The sequence below is a fragment of the Camelus dromedarius genome, chromosome 7, assembly GCF_036321535.1.
Source record: "Camelus dromedarius isolate mCamDro1 chromosome 7, mCamDro1.pat, whole genome shotgun sequence".
NCBI classification, from domain to species: domain Eukaryota; kingdom Metazoa; phylum Chordata; class Mammalia; order Artiodactyla; family Camelidae; genus Camelus; species Camelus dromedarius.
Genome location: NC_087442.1, coordinates 21,247,111 through 21,273,308, shown reverse-complemented (window position 1 = coordinate 21,273,308; position 26,198 = coordinate 21,247,111). Strand labels below are relative to the sequence as shown.

Genomic DNA, 26,198 nt, shown 5'->3' with positions numbered 1-26,198 from the left:
CAAAGGGCTGAGGTAGTTCTTGCTGAGGAAAATCAAAGAAGTATTGGAGCTATTGAACAGCAAGCTGTATTCCTGCACCTTCCTCCCCATCTCACCAAGCCCCATTCAGAGCTTCCAAACAGAAAAGGTGTGTGTGTGTGTGTGTGTGTGTGTGTGAGAGAGAGAGAGAGAGAGAGAGAGAGAGAGAGAGAGAGAGAGAGAGAGAGAGAGAGAGAGAGGGAGAAAGAGAGAGATAGAGGCAGACAGACATTCAGAGAGACTGACTGGGGGTATGTGGGGCTTGGACTGCTTTGCTGGGAGCTGTGTGCCTGAACCCCTGGGGAGAGTGAATGAATGAGAGCAGCTGGCAAGGATTAGGATGAGGAACAGAAGGCAGAGAGGACTTGAGTGTGAGCAGAGGCAGAGAGAAGGGTAAGTGGGGAAGAAAGGAAGCAATTTCTCAGAGCAGCGAGCCTTCCTTCCATGACACAAAGCAGCTCCAATGCTGGGGCCACTACAGCCACTATGACACCAGTGAGCAATGCCTATAATGAGGAGGCTGGCAGTTCTCTGGGCCTCAGCCCAGAGCGACAATGCAGCAAGAATTTCTGAGCCAAGCTGAGCCAGGTGATGGAGGAGACACAGTTAGAACCAGTCCAGTTCCATCCTTCTGCTATGCCTGCCCCACCCTCCTCTCACGTTCTTCCCTACTATGACCCTCACTCACCCCAAACATCACTGGCTCCCACCTCCTTCTCAGGTTCCAGGCCCTGGAAACTCCTCTTGGCCAAGACAGATTTCATGGACCAGGAGAGCAGTGCCTTAATTCTTCCACTAGTGATTAGACCTAGTCTAGTGAAGGCCCCACCCACTCCTGGCTTTCCTGCCTGCTTCCCTCTGGGCTCCCTTGCCTCCCTTCTCAAATCCCCACAAGCTAATGGGTGGAGTTGGAAGAAAACCCATTCCTATCGCTGTTTTTCCACTTCAAGCCTAGTATGTGTGCCCCTGTAGGCCTCCCTGTGATGTGCAGGACATCTGCCAAAACACTGCCAGAATTGCATTTTTAAACCTAATCTACAATGCTGTTTAGTACCACTCTGAACTTACTGCACTTTAGGCAAATGACAAACACACACTATAGAGCTCAGAGCCAAATTCTCTGGACAAGGGAGGGATTACAGAGTGTCTAGGGGCCGGATGTATTCATGGGTCTCTGCACTGTGAGTTCTGCTTTAGTGGGTAGGATGGGGATGGGGTTTGGGGAATACAGACTTCCTCTAGGGAGGGTTTGCGCCTATGGGAGATGAACGTTCTGCAGGAGAAGAGGGCTGTGAGTCCAATCTTGAAGAGGTCCTGTTGGTAGAAGGAGTGAGTAGTCTTCTCTGTGAATCCAAAGTCCTCTGTGAGTTCCTCTGGGTACATGGCAGGAAGATGCTGGGGATTCCAGCTCAAGGTGATCAAGCCTTTGAGATGTAGAGCAACATTTCCATGAAGGACTTTATCACTAACTTAGTCCCTAGCCAGTTGTCCATCAGGACCTGAAGACCAGTTCCTAGGAATGCAGACATTTCCACCAATAACTATAGAGTTTCACCTCTCAGAGCCATGGTCCATCTCTGAAAAGCCACTTCCTGGGGAGTCAGCAGGGTCTTCAAGGGGCTACTCTCAGGACCCTCATTCAGCCCAGATGGGCCATGGATCCTTCTACAGGGAAGGGTCATGTAGAGGACAAGACCTCTTGTAGTCAGGAGTGAAGGTCACAGGGGTCTGAGTTGAATCCACCCCACCCAAACGCTGCTTCTTTTAGTTTTGACAGAACGTCTGCTGCTGTGGCCTCATCTAAGTTTTTCCAAGAAGGGCAGACCTTTCTCCTCTGAAAATATTTTATTGATAAATTAACTCTGAAAGCGCTCACCTCCCACCCAACTGCTGTAGAGTCTCCTAGATGGGCCATGGACCCTTCTATGGGGAAGGATCACGTGGAGGGCACAGAGTCTCACTCACGCAGGGATGGGATTCCTGGGCATAGCAGAGGTGGGGATGGGGACTGAGGCTGGTCCCGAGGTCTTCTGAGGACAGCCCCTCTCACTCAGCACCAGAGTGGGCAGAGGTGGTCAGGAGTGGAGCACCTTGGAGTTTTATTGCTGGTGAATGCCAAGGAAAGTGGGACCCCCTACCAGCCTAGAATTGCAGCTGAGGGCATCAGCGCCCAGGGCTCCAGAGAAGGTGGCACTAGTTCCCAATCACCAGAGCCTGGCTGCTGACCCACCCATCCAGGGGCCCCTGGATGGGAAAGGAAGCCGGGAGAGGTATCTGAGCCAGGCAGGATTGGGGAAGGGTTACAGTGTGCAGGTCTCGGACAGAACAGGCGCCAGAAGGGGGCGTATGGTCGGGGCGGCCAGGGGGCCACGTCTTCACAGGTCTATGGTGTCGCTGCCCACGCTCAGCTCGTCAATCTGTCGGCAGGCGTCCAGGAATTGCTCCTGTAGCAAGGCCTCTTCGGCCTGCAGCTCAGGAGCAGGCTCCGGGGAGTCGCGGGAGGGTGGGGACAAAGCCTGGTAGGATCCTGAGGCCGGGAAGCTAGGGCTGCTTCCTGAGGGCCGAGGGGGACTGAGGACGCAGACCAGCGGACAGCGTGGCGGCCTGTCCGGGCTGGAGCAAAGCAGCATGGACGAGCTGTCCCGCGACAGTCCGCACAGCGAGCCTGATGAGGCGCTGCTGCCCGCGGGCCAGGCTCCGGGAGAGGGGAGCTCGGGGGGCACGGGGGAGCCAGGGGCCTCCTCAGACCTCCCATTGGGCCCGGCCCGGGTCTGCGCTCCCAGCGAGATGGTGCGAAAGAGGCCGAGCCCAGGCAGGGCTTCCCCGAAGGCAGGGCCCTGGAAGAGGCCGGGCGCCAGCAGGGCCTCGCTGCAGAGGGCCTCCTCGATGCTGCGCCGCAGGTTGATGGGGGAGGGCGGGCGGAAGTCCACGGTGTAATCGCTGCAGGGGGAGGAGGCCGGGGAAGGGGCCGGGTTAGCGGCTGCGCCTTCGAAGCCCCGGCAGCCGCCTCCCTGGAGTAAGAGGTCGGGGCCTGGCCCTGCCAGGGCGCACAGCTGCAGCAGCTCCGCGTCGGCACGCTCGATGGCGCTCCCCAGAGGCTTCTTGTCCGGGGGCCCGGCGACCCAGCCTCCGGGCAGCAGCGGGGCGGCGTGGCCGGGGGACAAGCAGAAGAGCTTGGCCCAGCAGCGCGGCGGCACGCGGGGGCTGCAGAGCGCCGGGTAGAGGCCCAGCAGCGCTAACGGGAGCGCGACGCCCACCTCGCCCAGGCGTAGGCCGAGCTGGAAAGCCCACCAGGGCCAGGGCCCCTCCAGGCCGGGTTGGCCGCCGTAGCCCAGGGCGTGCAGCACCTCGTAGCCCTGCAGGGCTCCGCTGAGCAGCCCGAAGGTGCCCGCCACAGGGGCCGTGCGCGCCGCGCGCCGCCAGGACTCGCGCGGGCCGAAGGGGCTGCGCGCCTGCGGGAGAGGAGTGACGCCCTTGAAGCCCGACCCTCCTAGGGGCGCTCCGGCCCGCCGCCGCCGGCTCCCCCAGCAGGAGAGCGCCAGCAGGAGCCCGGAAAGGAGGGCGGCGAGGAAGGCGTGCAGCCCGCGGGAGGCGAGCCGCAGGGCCCTCAGCGGGCGGTGGGCCGCGCTTCCGAGGGCGGCGGCCGCCGCCAGCCCCAACCCCAGGAGCAGCAAAGCGGCCAGGCCAGCAGGACACCGCGGCGGGCGCGGCCGAGCCAGCAGTAGGCAGGCCAGGCCCAGGCCGGCGGCCAGGCAGGGCAGCGGGAGGTCCTGCAGCAGCAGCCAGGCAAGAACCGGCAGCCGATCGCGGTGCCCGTAGGCGTCGTAGAAGAGCGGGAAGGCCCGCGTGGTCCCGGCCGAGAGCAGCAGCAGGTCCAGCAGCGCCAGGCAGGGGGCGCCGGGCGGGCAGCGCCAAGGCAAGAGGGCCAGTGCCAGCAGCGCCAGCAGGACCACCAGGCCGAAGAGCGCGCCTACCCCGTACACGTGGGCCTCCCAGGCCAGCCCCCAGCGAGCCTTGGCCTCTGCCCAGTCGGCCTCCAGGGTCAGGAAGAAGAGAGGCAGCGGGGCCGCAGGAGGCTGCCCCTCGCGTTCAGGCAGTTCTCTGATGCTGCAGGACCCTGGCCCACACTCTGGCTGCACCGAAAGGTTCCCAAGGCTGGCGGGAGAGGGGTCATCCAGGCCAGAGGTGGAGGTGGTGGAGTCTGTGGGCAAAGAACGTTTGTCTGAGGCGGTCGTGCAGCCTTCCCTATGCCCACCCCACAGCCCACAGCCTGTATGCCAGAGAGTCCTCATAGCATCCAGGAAGGACTTGTCTTAAACAGGAGACTCACGACCTCCCAGCCCCTCATCTTTCCCTTCCCCATCAAACTCTTCCAGCTGCACCCCTCTCCATTCCCTCACCCCACCCCACCCCCAGCTCCCTGCTTTGTTCATTACCCTGTGATTCCACTGAAAAGAGTTTTTCTCAGGAGGTCACAGAATTTTACACCTGGAAGGAAGTGTAGAAGCCCCCTCTAGTTCAATCCTCCCACCAGGAAGGAGGCTTTGGAAGAATGAGGATTTTTGTTTGCTTTGCTTACATCTGAATATCCATGCCTAAAGTGGTGCCTGACACAGAGTTAGCATTGAGCAGATATTCATTGAATAAATGAATCCTCCTATTTGCCAGATGAAGATATTGTGGTACTGCTGAGAGGCAAAGTGATTTGTCCAAGGTTACAAATTCGCAGAGCTGCAGCTCGAATTCAGATCTGAGCACCAGTCTGAGCTCCTTTCCATCAGCCTCTTCATAATACTAGTTTTCTTATCTCTTGTTTTGCACCCCGAATCCCAACTCCTACCTTGGTGCTAGAAGAAGCTTCTCCTGCCTTTTTTTAACTGCTTCCCCCTTCTCCCTGTCTCTTCAGGAAAAGCCAGTATGCACACGGGCACACACACACACACACACACACACACAATCCCCCTAGCACCCTGAAAAAACACAGCCTTTCCTATTCACTGGTCTTCCTGCTTGCTACACCCTCAGCCCTCGCCCTACCCATGGCCGTGGTCCCCATTCTGATGCAACTACAAAACCATTGGTCTGAGGCTCTTAATATATATACCCTTTTGGTTCTCACCCCCCATTTACAGAAGGTGACATTAAAATGGACTCCCCTGGGAGTCCCTTGAATTCCCAGGAAGGAATAGTTGGGTCTATCATAGTGGGATAAAATGCCATCTTAGCAAGTGAGCCCCTCAGGTCCTCTGGGGTTTGCTAACTTAGGCTCCCAGCCCCATCCTGTGCTCTAACATATTCCCCACATCCCTTGGGAAGGAAAGTCAAGTAAAAGAGTGTGGGACCAAGATCTCTAATTCTACTCTCCTAGAGCAAGAGAGGAGTGAGAAAGAATTAGACCGAAGGATTTTCCTCATGGCCAGACTGAACCTCCCTACCCCATCTAGCAGGCTCAACAGAACTGCAGCTGCAGGCAAGGATGGTGGGGAAAAGACGGCAGTGAAAGATAAGGGGAGCCCAGATGTAGAATGAGACAGGGAGAGTCTCCTGACAACCAGATTCTTGCCCCAACTGCCTGGCCAAGTCCAGCCATGGACAAAAGAGGAAGACCCCAGGAGCACCACCCTACCCCAGGCAGTGCCAGCTAGTGTTGGGCACATGCAAAACAGAGCAGTCCTGAGAACAAGGGAAAGGAGTGAGAGGGCCAGAAAGCAGCTCTGGAGAGAGGGGTGGGGAAGGTAGAATTGGGCAACTGGGGAGGGCAGAGAGGGTGCTGCCAAAAAATTACATATATACAGCTCGCTGACTACTGCAAATGGCAGCATGTTCCCTGGTTCCTGTCCCATCACATTCCTCCAGTCTGAAATAGGGAAGAGCACTGACTGCATAGGGCTGTTATGAGGATAAATAGCCGATGTGTGGAAAGCTCTTTGGAGATCCTGGTGCGTAATAAACTTCCAATATATGACTTATGGGCTAATGTTTATCACTCATCAATCATCAGTGTGTATTTGTGTGTGTGACCATTTCTGGCCTCAAACTAATTCTTGACTTAACTAACACAAGGCTGTTGTCCCTTAGCGCAACCTAAACTTGCTTAGAAAGTCAACAATTAGTCAAATGAGTGAACATCAATGCATTGTCTCCCTCTGTGAACCTTGTTTAAAGAACACCATTTGGATGGACTGACCATCCCTGAACACTTACTGAAGACAAAGTGGTGAATTAAATGAGGAATCATTCAGGTGGGAATGGCTTGCTGTTGTGGGTGGGGGCTGGGGTCAGTCTGACATGAATGGAATCAGATACACACACACCCTCCCTCACCCCTCATATTTTGGTCCCCTCAGATGCCCTTGCTCAACCCACTTCTGCAAGATGAATGATTCTCCTTGGTCTTTCTTTGGTTTTGGTGGGCTCTGCAGAGAGGCAGGGAGACCCTGGCCAGAAGCCCACAGCCTGCATCAGCCTGTGGCCCCTCATACCTACCCCCTACTCACTGTACAGACAAGTGCAGCTCTCAGAGGTCTGCTCCACCCAACCCTCTTCCAGCTCCACTCCTCACTCAATGGCCATAGGAAACCCCATCTTTCACCTCTGCCCCAAAGCATTATGGCAACAAGAGTAAATGTCAACATTCCTAAGAAGACAGAAGAATAAAAACCAGAAAATAGGCAAAGTACAACCCCAGCTCAAGTGTCAGCAGAAAGAGTTCTGGCCTAGGAGCACTGTTCCCTGGGGGCAGGGCCAGCCCGGTGTGCCCTGCACTAGGTTGGTGTGAGTCAGGTCAGGCAAAAAGAAGTCCCAGCTTCTGCCTTTGAAGAGTCCCCTTTAGCTCATCCTCCGTCTCTCTATTCGAGGCTTCCTCAGTGGGGGCCCTCAGTTTCCCCTAGAAGATAGTGAGTTCCTAGGATCCCTCTCCTGAGCAGGCCTCCCTTACAAAGTGGTCCCACTCTGGCCCTGTGGTCCCTGTTGACCTCAGGTGCAAGGGAGGAGATGAGATGTCCATGTGAGTAACTGGTGAGGCTGGAGCTGATTGGGGAGGAGTCGGGAAGAGGCCCTGGGTGGATATATGGAAAAGTCAGGCCTGATTATCCACTAGCTGCCCAGATCAAAGGGCTGGAGAATCACTCTCTCCTCTGGATGCTGGAAGCTGCAGCCTGCTCAGTGGCCCGGCCCCAACTGTCTCCCCACCCCCACCTACAGGATCACAGAGGATTGATACTCTTTGTAAGGGTGACATTCAAAATATTTAACCACCATTTTTAGCCAATCAGAACAGCTGCCAGTCAGGTGGTCAGGGAGTGGAGGGGTGCTCAGGGGGATAAGGGCAGTGGATACTCATCAACTGATATGGAAGTCTTTCAATATGTTAACGACCTGCACAACTGTCCCAGTGTGCACTGGGTGAATGCAAGCTCTGTCCAAGGTGAAGGGAACCTAATGTAAAAAAGAGAAGCCCTATGGTAAAAGGTTAACCGCACCCAGCTTAGGAAATTCCTAGAGAATACACAGAGAGACCCCCTTTATCCTCTAACTGTTTGCCACACTACTCCCCACACGGGGTGCTGGTGCAAACAAGGCTTTTGGCCTTCTCTCCAGGAGTTCTGAAGCTCTCCTGGGTTTATCCAAGAGGAAAAGCCAGGAAGAGGCTGGGTTCCTGTAGCCATGGTGAGGAGGGGGAAGGAGGGTGGGGCCACCAACTGGCTTGGCTGCCTCTGATACTGTCCAGACTCATTAAACCTGCCTGGCCAGCGCTGTCACCAAGGCTGACAGACCGCCAGGCAGCATCTTTCCCCTGCGGCCACAGAGCCTACCCCCAACTCCACCGCAGTACCTGCCACTGCCTGGATGGGGAGGGGATGGCGGGCTGGTCTTCCACATGCCTGGGAGTGCTGTGACCGCTCAGGAGTGAGGGACAGTCAGGTGTTAAGGCTGGAGCTGGGAGAAACTCAGGGACCAGTGGTTTCCACTGCTAAGCCAGTTCCTAATGTGAGGAGGCTGAGAGGATTTCCAGGCCCAGTTAACCCTTTGCATGGCTCCCTTGGCCTCACCTGCCAGAACCTCTGCCAGAGCAGTGTGCCCTCTGCCTTGCGGATTACATGTTGTCCCATCACATTCGTGGAGCTAGGGTTGCAGTCTGAGAGGTGGGGTCTGGACATGTATTTGGGACTCAGTGGGGGAAGAAGCAAGGTTAACAGCTACTATTTAATGAGACAATGCTTTGTGCCCAGCCTCATGCCAGGAGCTTACATTATCTGGAAGCTTTACAATAACAAAACAGGCACTATTCTTAAACCCTAGATACATGAGAAAATTTAGGCTCAGAGAAGTTAAATAACCTGTCCAAGGTCACCAGTGGATTGGGATTCAAAGTCAAGTCTCAAGATTCTGGAGCCCTTGATCTTTCCTCCACACCACCAGCTTGTCTCTGTGCATGTTCTGAAAGGCTCCCTTGAACAAAGATGGCGTCTGTCTGCTCAAGGTCTCCTCTTCAATGTCTTCCCAATGAGGAGCCCAGCTCTGCCCACATCTGACAGCATGTCACATCAGATCAGATGGCAAAGCAGAGAGCCCCAAGGTTGGAGTGGGAGGGTGGGGAGGCAGGCCAGGCAGACTGGAGCACAGGGTGGGGTTAGTGCTGAGGCTGTGGAAATCATGAAGGAGTTCCTGTGTCTGTTTGCCCCTGATACATCTGTCTACATCCTGCTCTGCCTATGATTGCAAAACTCCAGAGGACCATTACTTAACTCTGTGTGGGACCGTGCCCAGCAACACTTGTTCTCAGACCATTAGTACATATCTCCATGGTAATGATGAAGAGAATGGTGATCATGATTATGACGGCAATGAAATAGAAGGATCCCAGAATGCCCATGAGTGGCTAGCATGTAGAAAGTGCTCAATAAATAACTGTTAAGTTCAAATAAATTGGACACTTACCTAGAGAGGCTGTTGCAATTGAGGCAGGGCTTAGGGAAGCAGCTGCGTCCAGTGGCCTTGGACTTGGGGGCTTTCTCTTCAGGGAGGATGGGGGTGGGGACAGAGTGGTGCCAAAGAACCCTGCAAATGGAGCACATAGGACTCGAGTGCCAAGCTATCAGCCAGCCTTGGCCTCTGGGGCTTCGGAGAAAATCCTGTCCTTTCCCAGAGCTTGACCTAAGGGAACCACTGTCCCCGGAATTGTAGCCACATACACTCCAGAAGCAAAGCTACAAGGACCAAACCAGACTCAGTATGGCAAAGAGGGCATTTCTCCACGGGAGCAGTCACTAGTGTCCCAGAGCCTGGGAGAAGCAGTGCAAGCCACCCTTGGGTCAAGGGGAAAAGGGAGGTGCTGGTTAGGCCCCTAGCACAGCACCAGGCATATAGAGGTGTTCCATAAATGTTTGTTGCAGTGAAATAAACACTCACCTGGAGAATCCGAAACTCTGGAGGCAGAGCTTGGGGATGTAATTGGGCTTGGGGTGCTTGGGCCTGATAAGTTCCGGAGAGGGGACAGAGTAGTGCCAAAGAACCCTGCAAAAGGAGCCAGGCTGAAGCTCCGTCCTACCTGCCAGACTGCCCAGCATGGGTTCTCCTTGGGATGGGGTGGATACTCACCAAAGGGTCCCAGGCGCCCAGCAATCTCTGCCAGGCTGGCCCGCAGGCTGGGCAGCAGGGGCAGCGTTCGATGCCCGAGCGTGGGGGCTGCACCTGCTCTCAGCGCCATGTCAAACTTCAGCTCCAGCTCGCTCTGGTGGAGCCTGGGAGCACTGGATGGAGGTGCTGTAGCTGTCAGAGCAGTATCCCAGGTCACAGTGCCCATCCTGGGCTGATAGGGAGCAGTGGGCCGGTCAGTGGGCCCAGAGAGGAGGGATGTGGACTCCAGAGGCAGGGAGGAGGCCCAGGGGGTAGAGCTGCCTTCAGCAGAGCCCCACTCTGGGGGGGAGTTGCTAAGAGAGCCCACCAGCAGTTCCCAAAAGGGGTCAGTCCTCAGCCCACTGTCCACCTCTTCCTCTGGCTCCCGGCTCGGTCCGGGAGAAAGTGCCTGGGTCTCTGTGACAGGGCTCCCCCAAGCAGCAGCAGGTCCCCGAAGGTGGAATTTGAAGTTAAGTCCCAGGTTTAGAGACAGCATAGAGGCCTCACTCTGAGGTGGTGGGGTCAGAGTGGTGAGATGGGCACCTGGGACAGAGGAGGCAGGCTGGGGGCCCACGGGAACTGCAAGCAGGACCCAGCAGAACAGCCCCAGCCCCAGACAGCCATACCCTGCCATGGCCCCTCCTGGCCCCCGGTGGCCTGGGTGGGCCAGGGGCTCAGTTCTTCAGCACTTTTTGATCACGAAGGTCCTGGAGAGAGGAGAGGGCCAGCTATGAGTGCTGGCTGCCTGGGATCTGATGCCCCAGAGAGAGGCTTCTGATCCCAGAGAAGTGAGTGGTGGGGGCAGGACACAAACGGTCCTGCCCAAGGAGAGTTGCCAGCTCCTTCCTGTACTTTCAGGCTCTAGCACAAATCTCTCCCCTGCAGTTTCCCTTCTCTTCCAGCCAAGGCTCCTCCTTAAGCCCCTGCCACCCCCACCTGCTTAATCTGGAGACAGGGGTCTGACTGCATCCAGCTGCCCCCATCCTTGACTGATAACCAAGGGGGTGGACTTGACTCACAGACTCAGATTCCTTCCCTCCCTCTCTCTTCTCTATCCTCCCTTCCACCCTCAAATATTTGTTGAGGCCTACTGTGTGCCAACCACCCTCCAGTAATACAACTGTGAACAAGTTGGATGAGTCCCACACCAGCTCCAGCCCCACTCTGAGAGGCCGGCCCTCTCACTCAGACCCCCAGAGCACTGGGATAAAGCACAGGGCTGAGTGATCTGGCAGAGATGGAGAAGGCAGCCCTGGAAAGCAGGGTGCCTTGGTCTGGGGGAAGCTCTGTTCCTTCAGCCTTTCCCCTCCTTCCTAGGGCTTGGCCTGCTCCCCATCCCCTAACCCTAGAAGTATTGGGGGGAGGGGCAGCCTGGCCACCTCTAGCTTCCGGGGAAGATGGCCAGGCAGGCGAACTGGACAAGAGGCTGCTGCAGTAGACTCCTAACCTCCCCCCCACAAAACCCGCAAACACACATCTGGTAGGGGAAGCCAGGGACACACGTGCACCTAGCACCCTTACATCACACACACAGCCACATTTAGCACCCATGACACACACTCATCTACTCACCCTTCACACACCCCTGCATGTAAGTGCACACGCACACTCAATTCATCCTGCTGGTCTCGCCTCTTACATGGGTTCAGACCCAAGCTCTGTGAGCTCCCAGCCTCCCCTGTCACATACACATGTGTGTGTACACAAGACACACACACATGCACACACTTACCTCACAGACACACACAACATATAGACACACACAGGCACACACCCCCCTACACCACATTCACACGCTCCTTACAGACACATATCACACACCGTCACACACACACCCCCAACACACATGCACATTCCTACACACGCATCCACCCCTGCAGGCAGGCGCGCTCACACGCGCGCGCACGCACACACACACACACACACCCCTCCCGCTACCCGTGCCCTGACAGCCGACCTGTTCCTCTGGCTTCCTCCCGCAGGCGGGTCTCCTCAGCCAAGTCCCCCGAGAAGGGGCGATCGCGGCGGCCCAGGCGCCCCGCTGGGCAACGCTCCGCCGCGTCTGGCCGGTGCTCTCCGCGCCCGACGTCCCCTCGGCTTGTCCCGGCCACCGTGGCTTCGCCGTCGCGCGGTCCCGGATCTGGCGCGGCCCGGCCCCGGCCCGCAGCGCTGGCCCCAGGCGGGTTTCCCGGCCCGGCCCGGCCCGGCCCGTCTCGTGCTCCGCGCCCCCTCCCACGGCGCCGCCTCCCGGCTGCGAGCCTCTATCCCCGGCAGAGCCACCCGCGCCGGGCTCCGCGGCAGCCCCTCTCTGACCTCCCGCCCGCCGGTCCTCCCCGCCTCCCGCGCGCCCGCCCCGCCCGCCCTCTCCCCTCCTCCTCCCCTCCTCCTCCCCCGGCCGGCGGCCCGCGGTCCGCCCCCTACCCAGCCGGCAGGCGGGCGCGCACCGCAGCCCCGAGCCGCCGCGGCCTCTGTGCCGGCGTCCGCACGCGCGCTTATTCACTCGGCGCTGCCGACCAGCCGCGGGGGGCTCAGCCTGGCACCGACAGCCGCACGCTCCCAGGGCGGCCCATCACACACATATTCACTCCACGCCCTCCCCGGGAAACACACCGCGGGCCAGAGCACCGCACGCGCACACTCGTGTTCACACGCGCGCGCGCGCACACCCGGCAGCCTGCCCAGGACGGCACCCCGGGCCAGAAGAACCGCTACATTTATTAAGTCGTGAGTGGAAAGTGTAATAGGCACTTCTACGCCCCTTAGTTCATTACTCCTCGCCACAACCTCCTGGGTGTTCCCATTTCACAGACAGGTAAATTAAGGCCCACGAAAAAAACCCCGAATTTCCCCAAGATTACTCAGCTTGGCAAACTGGACCCAATCTCTCTGCTGCCCTCTCCATCACCTGATGGCTTTCAACAATTGGAAGTGCCTCCAATATTTCACAGGTGAACTGTCAAATGGCAATCCGTGTGTAACGTTTGTTTGTTTGTTTGTTTGTTTTTCTTGAAATCGATCTCTCAAAAATATTTAGCATTTCAGAAATGTCTTTCAGAAAGAATGCTGAGCTAAGCAACTTGTGAAAGGTGGCTTACAATTTGTTTCCAATACGGGACAAGAGGAGAACAGAGAAGGCAAAGAAAGAGTGTGCAGCCCAGGAATAAAAGAGCACCCAGACCCGTGTTGAAGATGACCAGAGAACACAGCAGTCACTGTGGATACTTCGTGGACCCTGTTATGCTATCTCAGTGACTGATTTCAGCAGTACTGGCTCATTTATGCTCTTGTGTCTCTAAATCCCTTCAAGTGTTCCTCCCCAAATGTTAGTATTTGGAAGTAACAGGGGAACATAAAACACAAGAGGCTCACCCACATCACATAAGGCTGTGCCTCAAAACCCAGACATCATCCTGTGCACCAAGCACCATGCTGGTTACTTTAGGCATCTCCTCACTTATTCCTCATCGCAAGCCACAGAGAGAGAAGAATGATTGTCACTGGGTTACAGCTTTGGATATTACTCTGACCTCTCTCCCTTACTGCTGTGCAAGACTGGGAAGGGGGTGCTTAAAAAGTTACCTAGGGCAGGTCTGTCTCAAGTATGGAGATCTAGCATAGCACTTGGCCCATGGCACATGCTCAGTGAATTTTAAGACAAGTGAGTGACAAACAAATGAATGATTCTGGGACCCATATGGGCAATAGGTTGCATTTCAGAAAGGCATCCAGGACTCACTTCCTCATCACAGAATTCCCCCAATTGATGTAAGATAAAATTAGGCCACCAAATGAGCCCTTCCCCAGGGAACATCAATGATGAAGTCTAGGATTTATTCTGGGTCCCTAAACAAAACATTGCCAAGGGCGTTCCCTGGATGCACCCCCAGGGATCACTGTAGGGTCCATTCTCTAATAGGGAAACCACCCGGTCCTTTAGGGGCTGCCTAGAGGCTGCATACAAGGATCCAGCCTCTGAGTTCTCTCATATACTTAACAAAAATTATCCCATGAGAGACATTTTCCTTGAATCCTCCTCATAGAAAGACTCATTTCCTGCTAATCATGCTCACTTAAAGACTTCTAAATGGAAAGACAGAAATAAACATACCCCAGAACATTAAAATAACAATCTTCCATGACCAAGTGGGGTTATTCCCAGGAATTATATTTTTTAAAATATATTAAAAAGGGAAGTTAGGGTTCTGGATTAAGATGGTAATTGAATGTGTGCATCTAATTTCACTCCCTCCCAAAACGCCACTAAAATTTCAATGACGAGATTTTTAGATTAGGAAGTAAACCTACAAATGAAGAGAAAAGGGAAAATTTTTGAAGCAGAATGGCAGACAGTCACGTGGTTACTGACTTATCAGCCCCAAGGAAAAAGACATCTCAACTGGCAGTAGGGAAAGTTGAGAGCCAAACTGGTCTACATTGCAAGGAACTCAAAAGGCATAGAAATTGGGAATCTAAGGTACCTCTGGATTCCCGGAGGTGAAAGGTGGAAGAGGTTGCTAAGATAAGGACCATAGTGACAAGGGGTTATACCCCTCCATCTTTCTCCCCCACCCCAAGCCACTAGGCAACAGTCCCTCCCCTATCCTAGCCAGAGTCTGGGGGACTTTCCTCTGAAGAAAGTAAAGCAGAGTGTATCTGGATTGGAGAAGCTTCAGGCACAGTTGTGAATGGAGATACCATGCTGAAAATACTGAAAACAAGGGGATTACATGACCATGTCATATGGAATACTAAATGCAGAGATGCTGAGCTTTCTGCCACCAGCAGACTCCCCAGGTGCTGGGAGCAGGACTTATGCAGGACACTGGAAGATACTGCTCTGGGGTATTTCACCAGCCCAAGAAGAAGGACCTAAAGATATTGACATACGAAACAGCCCAGCTAGACTCTGTGGCAAACCCAGCCTCTGAGCTCTAGGTTTCTAACTAGCCTCTCCCACTCCTACAACCTTAATCATGGCCAACGATTACCAGAAATCCAGGAAATTTTCCAGTGAAGAAGAGAGCGACAAAACAAACAACCAGAGAAAGTAACTTGGAGGAAACAGGTTAGAAGAAAGTGTCAGAAAGACCATGGTTAATATCTTTAGAGAGATAAGAGAAGATACTGCATCCATGAAACAAGAACAAGATGCTATACAAAGGAACATCCAGAGAATACCAACAGCAACAATTATGTCTTGAAAAATAAAATCATGACGGCAGAAACAAAAACATCAATAGAAAGATAAGCAGATAAAGTTGATTAAATCTCCCTAGAAAGTAAAGCAAACATAAAGAGAGAGAAAATATAGGAAAAAAATTAGAACATTTAAGAACAATTTCAGGAGTTAATGTTGAAATAATAAGAGTTCTAAAAAGAAAAAAAACAGAAAAATGAAAAGGAGGAAATCATCAGTGAACTAATCTGAAGAAATTTTCTAGAACAAAAGGGTATGAGTTATGAGTTTCCAGTTCATAAGGGTGGGGTTGATTAGAAGAAACCCACATTCAGGCAAATTAAAGAGAAGGGTCTAGCATAGAAAACAAACGGTTACCAGGGGTCAAAGGGAGTAGGAAGGGATAAGTTGGGAATTCAAAAATTACATCTCTTGGGGAGTGAAGGAAATGTTAGCTATCTTGATTGTGGTAGTGGTTTCATTGGTGTATATACATCTATCAAAATGCATCAAATTGTACATCTGAAATATGTGTAGTTTATTGTACAGGAACCATACCACAATAAATGTGTTTAAAAAATAAAATAAAATAAAAAGAGAAGGGTCTAGAAGCTTCCAGAAAGAAAAAAAGGTAATGTACAAATGATTAGATATCAGAAAAGCTTTGGCTTTCTAAATAGGATCACTAGAAGTTAAAAGCAAGGCTTCCAAAATTCTGAAGAAACTTTTCTTTCAATCTTGAATTTGTATCCATTCAAGCTATCAATCAGGTAAAAAGAGAATATATAGACTTTCAGACATAGAAGATTCCAAAAAGTTTATCGTTCATGTCCATTTTCTGGAAAAGCTACTAGAAAAAGTGCTCCCCCCAAACCAGAAAGTAAAAGCAAGAAAGCAGAAAATGTGGGATGCTGGACTCAGGAGATCCACCATGGGTGAAAGACAAAGGGGGCTCCTTGGAAGATGACGAAGGGGGATCCCAGGGTGTCAGCTGTGCACCACATGTAGAGGGACACAGGTTCTGATTGGAGAAGTATGACTGACTCAGGCGATGACACGTTGACAGCTGTCATCACCAAGATCCTTGATGCCAGTGTACCATCTTCGGAACCTCAAGTCAGAATGTTTGAGTGAGCCTGCCCCACTTCTTATTTGTTTTTTTAAAATATATTTTTATTGAAGTACAGTCAGTTTACAATGTGGTGTCAGTTTCTGGTGTACAGCACAATACTTCAGTCACATAAGAAAATACATACATTCGTTCTCATATTCTTCACCATAGGTTACTAGATATTGAATATGGTTCCCTGTGCTATACAGTATAAACTTGTTGTTTATTGGATTTTGTGAGAATCCTCCAGTATTTTGAAATGAGAGACACTCTGCTAGAGTTCAGTAGGTGTTCTGTGTGATTCAGTGGGTTTGTAGATGTAATTCTTGGTGTATTTGTGGGAGAGGGTGAGCTGTGAGTCTCTCTATACCACCATCTTGGCTCCACCCCTGCCCCGCTCCTTATTTGTACTTGCCTTGTCTTGGCCAAGTGCAATGAGGCTACTGTTCACCCTTCTATGCCCGCTCCCTGCCATGGAAGTGTCCCACTTTGACCTGCTCCTGAGAAGGGATGGGAGTGAGCTCAGAAGCAGAGCTCACAGAGCAGCCCACTGCCGCTGACCATATTCCATCCACATGTCCAAGGTCTGGGTGACACTACAGCTCCCACTGCATGAGCTCTGTGCTTCCCAGGACTCCCTCATGACCTTGCTCACTGTTGGTCCCAGAAAAGATTCTTGTAAACTCTCTCTTGGAAGCCATAGCCACACCAAGACCCAGAAGTTCTGTACAGCATCTCTTCTCCCAGATGAGTCTTCACCTAGTACAAGATTGTCCTTTCCTTTCATAGTTAGGATTATGCTTGCTTCTCAGCCCTGTTTAGGAATATACACAGATGCAGTGAAACCATAAACAAAAGCAAGGTAAGGATTAACCTAAAAGTCAAGAGATTTGTTCCCTGGGAGAGGGGAGGCCAGGAGGGAGTGGTTATGACCAGAGGAGGGGAACTCAGGGAGCTTCTAAGATGCTGGTCATGTTCTATTTCTTAACCCTATGTGGTGGATACATGAGCGTTCATTTCATTATTTTTTTAAAATAATATATACACTTTTTTCTTTTTTCACTTATACTTTTATGTACTCTTTGAATGTATAATATGTTTTTTCAGTAAAAATTTAAATTCATTAAATTATAGATCAATAGGCCCACTAAGAAAAATATATGACCATTTTAATAGACATTCAAAAGGTAGATTCAAAAATTAATAATGGACGGGTATCTCCTTAATTGATAAAAATTATATTTCAAAAGAACAGCTAACACCATACTTAACAGCCAAATACAAAGAAGAATTCCTATTAAAATTAGAAATGGAGATTCTGCTTTCAATGCTTTGTTTGACATTTAACTTTGTTTTGCAAGTTGTAGCTAATGCAAAAAGATGAGAATAAAAAAGAGGAGGAAGATAGAGAAGAATAGAAGGAAGAAGAGGAAAAATAATACGTAAAAAATATTGGAGAACAGTAAAGGAGAAGCCAAGATATCACTATATTGTGAAACGTTTGGAAAGCCATTAGAAAAAAATGTGACTAGGTTAAAGTTAAATATCCTCATCAATAGTTTACAATCTGGTAACGTGGCTTTAAATATCAACTCTGACCTCTAAGCTCCAGACTCATATTGTCTAACTACCTACCTGACATCTCCGCTTCGGAAGAGATGCTTCAAACTTATCGTATCCAAAACAGAACTCTTTTCACAATCATTTCACACACACACACACATACACGTCAACCTCTCCACCAAAAGAACTTTTCCTTCAGCCTCCCTCATTCTTTCCTATTTTATGTAATACTACTACTTTTCTCTATTTACTTGACGAGCCAAAAATCTAGCTGTTGTTCATAATTCCTCTCTTGCTCTTACCCTTACATCTAATTCATCAGCAAATCCAGACAGCTTTATCTCCAAAAGACTTGTCACATCAATGCCCCTCACCCTTCTCTGTCACCATCACTGTCTCACCTAGATTACTGCTTTCTGTCCCCAACCTCCAGCAACAACTGATCCTTTTATTGTCTCCATACTTTTGCCTTTTCAAGAATGTTGTTTGCTGTCCATTGACAGATGACTGGATAAAGATGTGCTGTATATATACAATGGAATACTATTCAGCCATAAAAAAGAATGAAATAATGCCTTTTGTAGCAATATGGATGGACCTGGAGATCGTCATTCTAAGTGAAGTAAGCCAGAAAGAGGAAGAAAAATGTCATATGATATTGCTTATATGTGTAATCTTAAAAAAAGGACACAAACAAACTTATCTACAAAAGAGAAACAGACTCACAGACATAGAGAACAAACTTATGGTTACCAGGGGTTAAAGGCTGTGGGAAAGGATAAACTGGAAATTCAAAAATTGCACCTCTTGGGGAGCGATGGAAATGTTAGCTATCTTGATTGTGGTAATGGTTTCATTGGTGTACACATCTATCAAAATTCATCAAAGTGTTCAACTGAAATATGTGCAGTTTACTGTACAAGAACCAGACCATACTGCAATAAAGGTGTTTTTAAAAAAGGTTTTGAAGGGGTAAAGAGAAACAAAAAAGAATGCTGTTTGGTTGAAATCATACAGTATGTAATCTTTTCCGATTGGTTTTTTCATTTAGTTATATGTACCTAAGCTTGCTCCATGTCTTTTCACAGCTTAATAGTTCATTTCTTTTTAGTGCTGAATAATATTTCATTGTCTGGATGAACCTCAGTCCATTCACCGACTAAAGAACATCTTGCTTGCTTCCCAAGTTTTGGCAATTATGAATAAAGCTGCTATAAACAATCATGTGCAGGTTTTTTGTATGGACATAAGTTTTCAACTCATTTGGGTAAGTACCAAGAAGCACAGTTGCTAGATTGTGCATTAAGAGTATGTTTACTTTTATAAGAAACCACCAAACTGTCTTCCAAAGTGGCTATACCATTTCACTTTTCCACCAACCATGAATTGCTGTTTCTGTTGCTCCACATCCTCACCAGCATTTGGTATTGTCAGTGTTTCAGATTTTAGCCATTCTAGCAAATGCATAGTAGTAACTCATTGTTGTTTTAACTTGGAAGTCCCTGAAAACGTATGATGTTGAGCACCTTTTCATATGCTTATTTATCCCACACTTGGCTCCCCTCACCTCCTTCCAGTGGTCTGGCCAACATCTTCCCTACAACCACTTCCCTGTCTAGCCTTCCTCAGCGCAGCTGTTCTCTCTCATTCCCTCTCTAGCCATGTCTGAGGCTTTCTGTACCTTCTCCCAGGACAGAGGATGAGGTCACATTCCAGGGATAATCCTAGCAGCCAAGAACCAAGAACAGCATGGGACTCATGCACTAGCCACCTGAGTGGAGTTTGGTTTGGTCCTAGGAGGCAGAGGGAGCGGGATGGTAGCAGGATGGAGGGGGTCAGCGAGAAGACTCAGGTGTCAGTTCTGGGATGGGGGTTCCTCAGCCCAGTTGTGCAAAGCTGTCCCTTCTCAGAAGGTCAGAACACCTCCCCAGCACCCGGAAAGCCAGTGCCTGCGAGTGACTGCATGCTCTCTCCAAGAAAGATGAAGAAAAATGGGGGTGAATGAGAGTCAGAGCAGTGAGGAAAAGGAGGCTGGAGATACAGAGATGGGGACCAAGGAGCCTCACCTGGTCTGTTTCATGTCTTCCCTCCTGCTGCTGACTCCTGGGGTGGGGGAGCTGGGGTAGGCTGGGTCTTTGTGGCTTTAGCTCTTGGGGATTAGGGGTGAAGAGGGCAAAGGTCAGGGAGGTCTGCTGCACACATTACTCTGTAATTAAAAAAAATAAAAAGAACAGTGCTTTAACCTTTTGACAAGGACAGCTGTTCCCAAGTGTCTGCTTTGTGGGTCTCTCTACCTCCTTGTTTCTGTTGTCCAGTGTATCTGACTCCTCATTTGCAAAGTGAGGATAATAACAATCCTTCCTTCAAAGAGTTGCTGGGACCACTAAATGAGCCCGTGCATACGGAGCGCTTTGAACCCGCAGAAGCAGCACGGCCACATACTGTGCAAGTGTTCGCTCATGGATTACTGCGGTGCTGTGGTTCCAGGAGTGACAAATAAAGTCTCTGAGGGGAGTGGAGGAGGTGAAGTTGGGGAGGGCAGTGGACAGGGGTACCAGGAGGGGTGGGGACAGGTAAGGGATGAAGGTGGCTAGGAGAGGAGGGTTCCCACTAGGGGATGGGCTATGAGGTGCACTCTAGCCGGCAGGTAGAGCTAAGGTAAAGAGGTTGTGGCTGGTAGGAACTGTGATACCATCTGCAAGGTTGATCTGTTTAAGTTTTATAGGGCAGAGTCAGCCCCAGGGAAAAGTGTCCTGGTTCTCACATCCCTGTGAAAACGCACACGCCCCGCTTAAAGTGGAGGTCTCTATCCTGCCCCTCCCATCCTGCCGCAGGCCCAGGGACCACCTAGGCACAAGATTAGAGGGGGACGGGGCAAGAAAGGTCGATGGCCACGCTGGGGGCTCTGCTCCAAGCCCCTCCTCCCACACAAATGTGGGTTGGAGTGAATCTTAGCTGGGCTTTGGCTTTTGACAGCCTGAAGTCTTCCCACAAATGGCGGGAGAACTCAGCTGTTTCCCGCAGCAAGGGAGTGGAGACCCGAAGCCCCGAGTGCTTCTGCCTGTGACCCTCCCTACCCCCGGCAATGTCCCCCATCCCTCCAGAGCTGGAAGGACAGAGAGGAGCAGCTGAGGGGCCTATAGGGCCGAGGGAGGGTGACAAAAGAGCCACAGTGACAGCCCCCGCGGGACACCTGGTCAGGGTGTCGGTGGGGGAAGGCAGCCCCCCATCCCTCTCCCACCAGAGGAGGAACCAGCAGTCCCAACACAGGGCCGGCTCCCCCACTACCTGCGCTGGCCTCCCTCCTCCCCGTGGCCAAGGGCCAGGGAGGAACCTCACAGCAATCTCTGGTCCTCATCTCCACCCTCCTCCCTGTTTCCTGAGACCTGATGCCTTCGTTTTGTAAATGGCAAAGTTGATGCTGGGACACTGGGACACCCGTCTTCGTCACCTACCACAGAGTCTGGGCTGGGCAGGGATAGAGGGAGGGGGCCGGCTGTGTGCCTGGGGCTGCCCTTGGGGCTGCCCTCAGGTCCTTTATCCTCCTCTCCTGCCCGCTATCCTGGACAGTGGGTGGGAAGTTTGATATTTGGAGTGCAGGCTGAGGGCACAAGCAGCTTGTGTTTGACATGTTTCTGCGCTCTGTGCCATACTCCCACCACAGCTGCAGCCCCTGATCAGGTTGCCTGTAGGAGGGGAACTGGCGGAACCCCCTTGTAAAACTTTTCTGGAAAGAAGGGGATGGATGGACAGGTGAGAAGGCAAACCAGAAATACTATTGCCCTCAGGCTATGGGAGCAGATTGCTCATAACACACTTCTTGTTTTACAAGGTGAAATAAGCCATTCACCCAACTCCATCAATAATTATAATAATGGGGGCGGAGGATATAGCTCAGTGACATGCCTTGCATGCATAAGGCTCTGGGTTCAATCCCAAGTACCTCCATGAGAAGAATAATTATTATTAGAATAATAATAATAACTAATAATGCATCTGAATCAGCCTCACTTGGGACCCGGGAGACCCGGGTTCCAGCCCTGTCCTGGAAGAGCTGTGAAGAATGTCCACTGTTCTCCTCTCAGGGCTGGGCTGCTGCTGATAGGAGGGTGAAGTCATGTCTGCGAGGGCAAGGACAGGAAAAGCTTGGAGGGTGGAGACCCCCAGGAGATTGGGGCAGGCGGGCTTGGGAGGTGATGAGGGAACCCAGAGGTGGCCACTGAGAAGCTGAGATGAGGAGAGCCCACCTCATCCTGGCACCTGGGGCAAGGCCCTGCTCCGCCCAGAGGGGAAGGCTGCCCCTGCCCAGGCCCTCTCTGCCAGTGCGGGAGTCGGGGGTGGTGACATGGGAGGAGGGCAGAGAGTGACATAGGGTGAGAGCTCAAGAAAGACTGAGTCATTGACCAGATGCAGGGAAGAGGGGCCTGCAGGTGGATCCTCGAGACCCTCACCATTCCCACTGTCCACACGGACCAGCCCCTGCCCCCCAGCTCACAGCCTCCCTTGGCTTTGGCCCTTGGTGCTGAGTGAATCCTCGCAACAGACTAGTTCAGAGAAGGGAGCCCAGGAAAGAGGGGTGAGGGCTGGCCCCAGAGCAAGGTTTCTTGATCCTTGGAGGTAAAGCCTTTTCTGAGAATCTGCTGGAAATTCTAATCCCTCTGCCCAGAAAAATAGACACACAACCGTACCCACATGGCAGGGTGACCTCCAGAGCCCACGCATGAACCGCAGCCCACAAAATCCTCTCTCTTCTTCCATCCTGCTGTTGCCCAAGTACCTACTCCTCCATGCCCCATGCCAGGGCCCTAGGGGCTAAGAAGCAACCACTACCTCGGGGAGTTGCAGGCTGGACCCAGAGCGAACCGAGGACTCGAAGCCAAAGCAGAGGGAGTTCCAGGAGGGAGGGGCTCACTTCCAATCTGGGGAGGCAGGCTTGGGGTCACACCAAGCCCACAGGCCCTAGAGTCGGCCAAGCTCTTCACCTATGCAGGGGGATCTACGACCACCACAAGGGATGGTGTGAGATAGCGTCAACACTTGTAGCGCAGAGCAAGGCTCATGGTAAATGTGCCGTGAATACTCCCTCTAGCGTTGGAAGAGGGGAGCACCGTAGGGGGCATGAAAAGTGGAATAATGGCCCTCCAAAAATGCCCACAACTTCATCTCTGGAGCCTGTGACCTTGTTACCTTACGTGGCAAAAGGGACTTTGCAGAAGAGACTACATTAAGGGTTTTTGAAGGATTATCTGGGTGGACCCAATGATTACAGGAGTCCTTAACAGAGGGAGGCAGGAGTGTCAGAGTCACGGCAGATGTGACAATGGAAGCAGAGGTCAGAAAGGCAGGGAGGTTTGAAGATGAGGCCTTGCTGGCTTTGAAGAAGTAGGAAGGGGACAAGAGGCAAAGAATTCAGGTGGTCTCTAGAAGCTGGAAAAAGCAAAAGAAAGGATTCTCCTCTGGGGCTTCCAGAAGGAACACAGCCTGGAGGATCCATTTTCAACTTCTGACTTCCAGAGCTGTAGGATAATAAAATAAATTGGTGTTGTTTTAAGCCGCTAAATTTGTGATAATTTGTTACAGCAGCTACAGTAAACTAATACACTTGCCAGGAGAATTTGGAGCTTGCTGGATTGAGGCTATGATGCAGGAGGGAGGCTGGAGGGAGATTTTTGCAGCCAGCAGGGCAAGGAGTGAGACTGACGGGAGGGAGGAGGGGCCGGCCACAGAGTGCTCAGCCCGTGACCTCACCCTTGGCCAGCCAAGCTGCCCTGGCATCCGGACGCCTGTCAGTCCGGGGTTATATGCCTCACTGGGCCAGAAAGGGATCCCTGCGTAGCCAGGCCCCAGGCAAGGGTGGGGGTGTGGCAGAGAAGGCTGGTGCCAGGGGAGGGAGCCCAATCAGCCCCGGGCCCGCAGAGGCCACACAAGGGGAGGGGGGAGGCCAGCAGGGGCTGGCGAGGTGCCCTGTCACCCAGGGCCCCCTGCCAGCTCAGTCCTGCTCTACCTCTCTCCTGCCGGGTATGAAGCACTCCTGTTCTCTCTTCTTTTTCCCTCTCCTGCCCTGGGCTCCCCTGGGAAAGTGGGAGGAGGAGGGACTTTGGGGCTAGAGAGCAAGAGAAGGGGTCACAACCTCAGCTCAGTGGTTGAGTAGCTGGGCAACCTTGGGCAAATCACTCTACCTCTCTGAGCCTGTTTTCTCCTCTGGAATTGAGGATAATAGTTTCCCCTTCACAGGGGAATGTATTAAATGACATAATGTATGAATATACAGGGCCCAGCATAAACCTCCCAAGGGCAGCTGGCCTTTGTGTTATCAAGTGTATACACGCCACTGCGCACAGATATAACATTAAGCTTATCTCCCCTGGTGGATACCGAGTTCCTCTAGGGAACACGGTGTGCTGTCCACCTTTGCATCTCAGCACTGTTACATTTACTGGTGTGTATTAAGTGATGAATATATGTTTTACCTATTCACTCATTCAACAAGTACTTATGTGTGACACTTTTTTTCCTTTGGTTTTTTTTTTGTGTGTGTGACACTTTTGGATGATGAAGATACATGAGGGAAAACAGACTGTATACATATAAACAGAGAGGATGAGATGGCCAAAAGGCACACGCAAAGATGCTCAATACCATTAATTATCAGAGAAATGTAAATCAAAACTACAATGAGGGAGGCGGAGGGTACAGCTCAAGTGGTAGAGCACATGCTTAGCATGCATGAGGTCCTGGGTTCAATCCCCAGTACCTCCTCTAAAAATAAATAAGTAAATCTAATTAACCCTCTTCAAAAAAAAACTATAATGAGGTATTATTTGGCATACAATGGTATACAATGAGGTATACCAGTATTCTGACTGGTATTTCACACCAGTTGAAATGGCCATCATTAAAAAGTCCACAAATAATAAATGCTAGAGAGGGTGTAGAGAAAAGGGAACCCTCCTACACTTTTAGTGGGAATGTAATTTGGTGCAGTCACTAGGGAAAACAGTATGGAGATTCCTTTAAAAACTCAAAATAGAGCTACCTTATGATCCCACAATCCCACTCCTGGGCATATATCCAGAGGAAACTCTAATTTAAAAAGATACATGCATTCCAGTGTTCACAGCAGCACTATTTACAATAGCAAAGACATGGAAGCAACCTAAATGTCCATTAACAGTTGATTGGATAAAGAAGATGTGATATAAATATACAATGGAATACGACTCAGCCATAAAAAGGAATGAAATAATGCCATTTGCAGCAACGTGGATGGACCTAGAGATTATGATACTAAGTGAAGTAAGTCAGACAGAGAAAGATAAATATCATATGATATCATTTATATGTGGAATCTAAAAAATTGATACAAAGAACTTGTTTACAAAACAGAAAGAGACTCACAGACATAGAAAACAAACTTATGGCTACCAAAGGGGAAAGAAGAGGGGAGGGATAAATTAGGAGTTTGGGATTAGCAGATACAAACTATTATATATAAAATAGACAAACCACTAGATCCTACTGTATAGCACAGGGAACTATATTCAACAGCTTGCAATAATGAACCTATAATGAAAAAGAACATGAAAAAGAATATATATATGTATAATAGAATCACTATGCTATGCACCAGAAACTAACACAACATTGTAAATCAACTATACTTAAATTTAAATAAATAAATAAGTAAATAAATAAACAGGATGTTTGTGATGCGTTACAAAAAACAACAAAGCAGGAAGACAGGCATGCCAGGATGGGGGGAGGGGAGTGGTTTGCTACTTTGTACAGGGGGTCTGGGAAGCTCTGTCTCAAGCTGCTGCTGTAGCCGAGACCTAGAGGAAGCGAGGGAGTGAGACACATGGATTTCTGGGGAAGTGAGGATTCTGGCCTGGAGGGAACATTCGAGGACAGCATGACCAGTGCGGTGGGAACAAGGTGGATGAGGGGCAAAGGGTAGAAAACAAGGTCTGACACAGTGGGGCTGGATCACACAGAGCCTTGCAGGCCACAGTAAAGACTGGATTTTACTTTGACCCCAGGGAAGCCACTGGAGGGCTTTGAACAAAAGCATGATATGCTCTGGCTGACATTTTAGTAGAATCACCCTGGCTGCTGTGTAGAGGAGACTCTGTAGGGAGACAACGTTGGGGACTGGAAGAACGGGAGCTCACTGCAGGAACCCAGGCAAGAAGTGACCGTGGCCTGGGCCAGTGTTGCTATGGAAGAGACTGGAGGAAGCAGTCAGATTGATGATATATTATGAAGGCAGTGAGAACCACCATGGATTACACATGGAGCGTGAGAGAATGAAGAGTCAAGGGGGGCTCCAAGGGTTTTGTTGTTGTTGTTGGTTGTTAGTTTATCTGAGTCACTAAAGAATGGAATTGCTATTTTTCCAGATAGGGTAGATTTAACGAGGACCGGGTCTGGGAGGATGGTGAGAGAGTGTGAAGGTTCATTTTACATGTCAGCCTGAGTGGGCCATGGGACACCCAGATACTTGGTCAAACATTCTGGTTGTTTGTAAGGGTGTTTCTGGATGAGAATAACATTTGAATCTGCAAGACTGGGTAAAGTGTTTTGCCCTCCCCAATGTGGGTGGGCTTCATCCAACTGGTGAAGGCCTGAATAGAACAAAAAAAGCTGTGTAAGAGAATTTGCTCTCTCTGCCTAAGTCATTGAGCTAGAACTTAGGTCTTCTTCTTTAGGACT

General features: G+C 51.1%; 1 protein-coding gene across 2 annotated transcripts; it reads right to left on the bottom strand.

Annotated features, from left to right (window-relative positions):
* Window positions 1-1,900: 1,900 nt before the first annotated feature.
* On the bottom strand, window positions 1,901-11,692 carry PRRT4 (proline rich transmembrane protein 4). 2 transcript variants are annotated; one of them, XM_031455306.2, is made up of 5 exons: window positions 11,594-11,692; window positions 9,619-10,343; window positions 9,430-9,534; window positions 8,959-9,078; window positions 1,901-4,219 (listed from the first exon to the last, which is right to left on the bottom strand). In XM_031455306.2, exons 2-5 carry the CDS (start codon window positions 10,268-10,270, stop codon window positions 2,394-2,396), a joined length of 2,703 nt encoding a protein of 900 aa, XP_031311166.2. In that variant the 5' UTR covers window positions 10,271-10,343; window positions 11,594-11,692; the 3' UTR covers window positions 1,901-2,393. The 2 variants fall into 2 exon arrangements, with proteins under 2 accessions (XP_031311166.2, XP_064343447.1); XM_064487377.1 differs by having other exon boundaries at window positions 9,430-10,343.
* Between the last annotated feature and the right edge of the window lie 14,506 nt (window positions 11,693-26,198).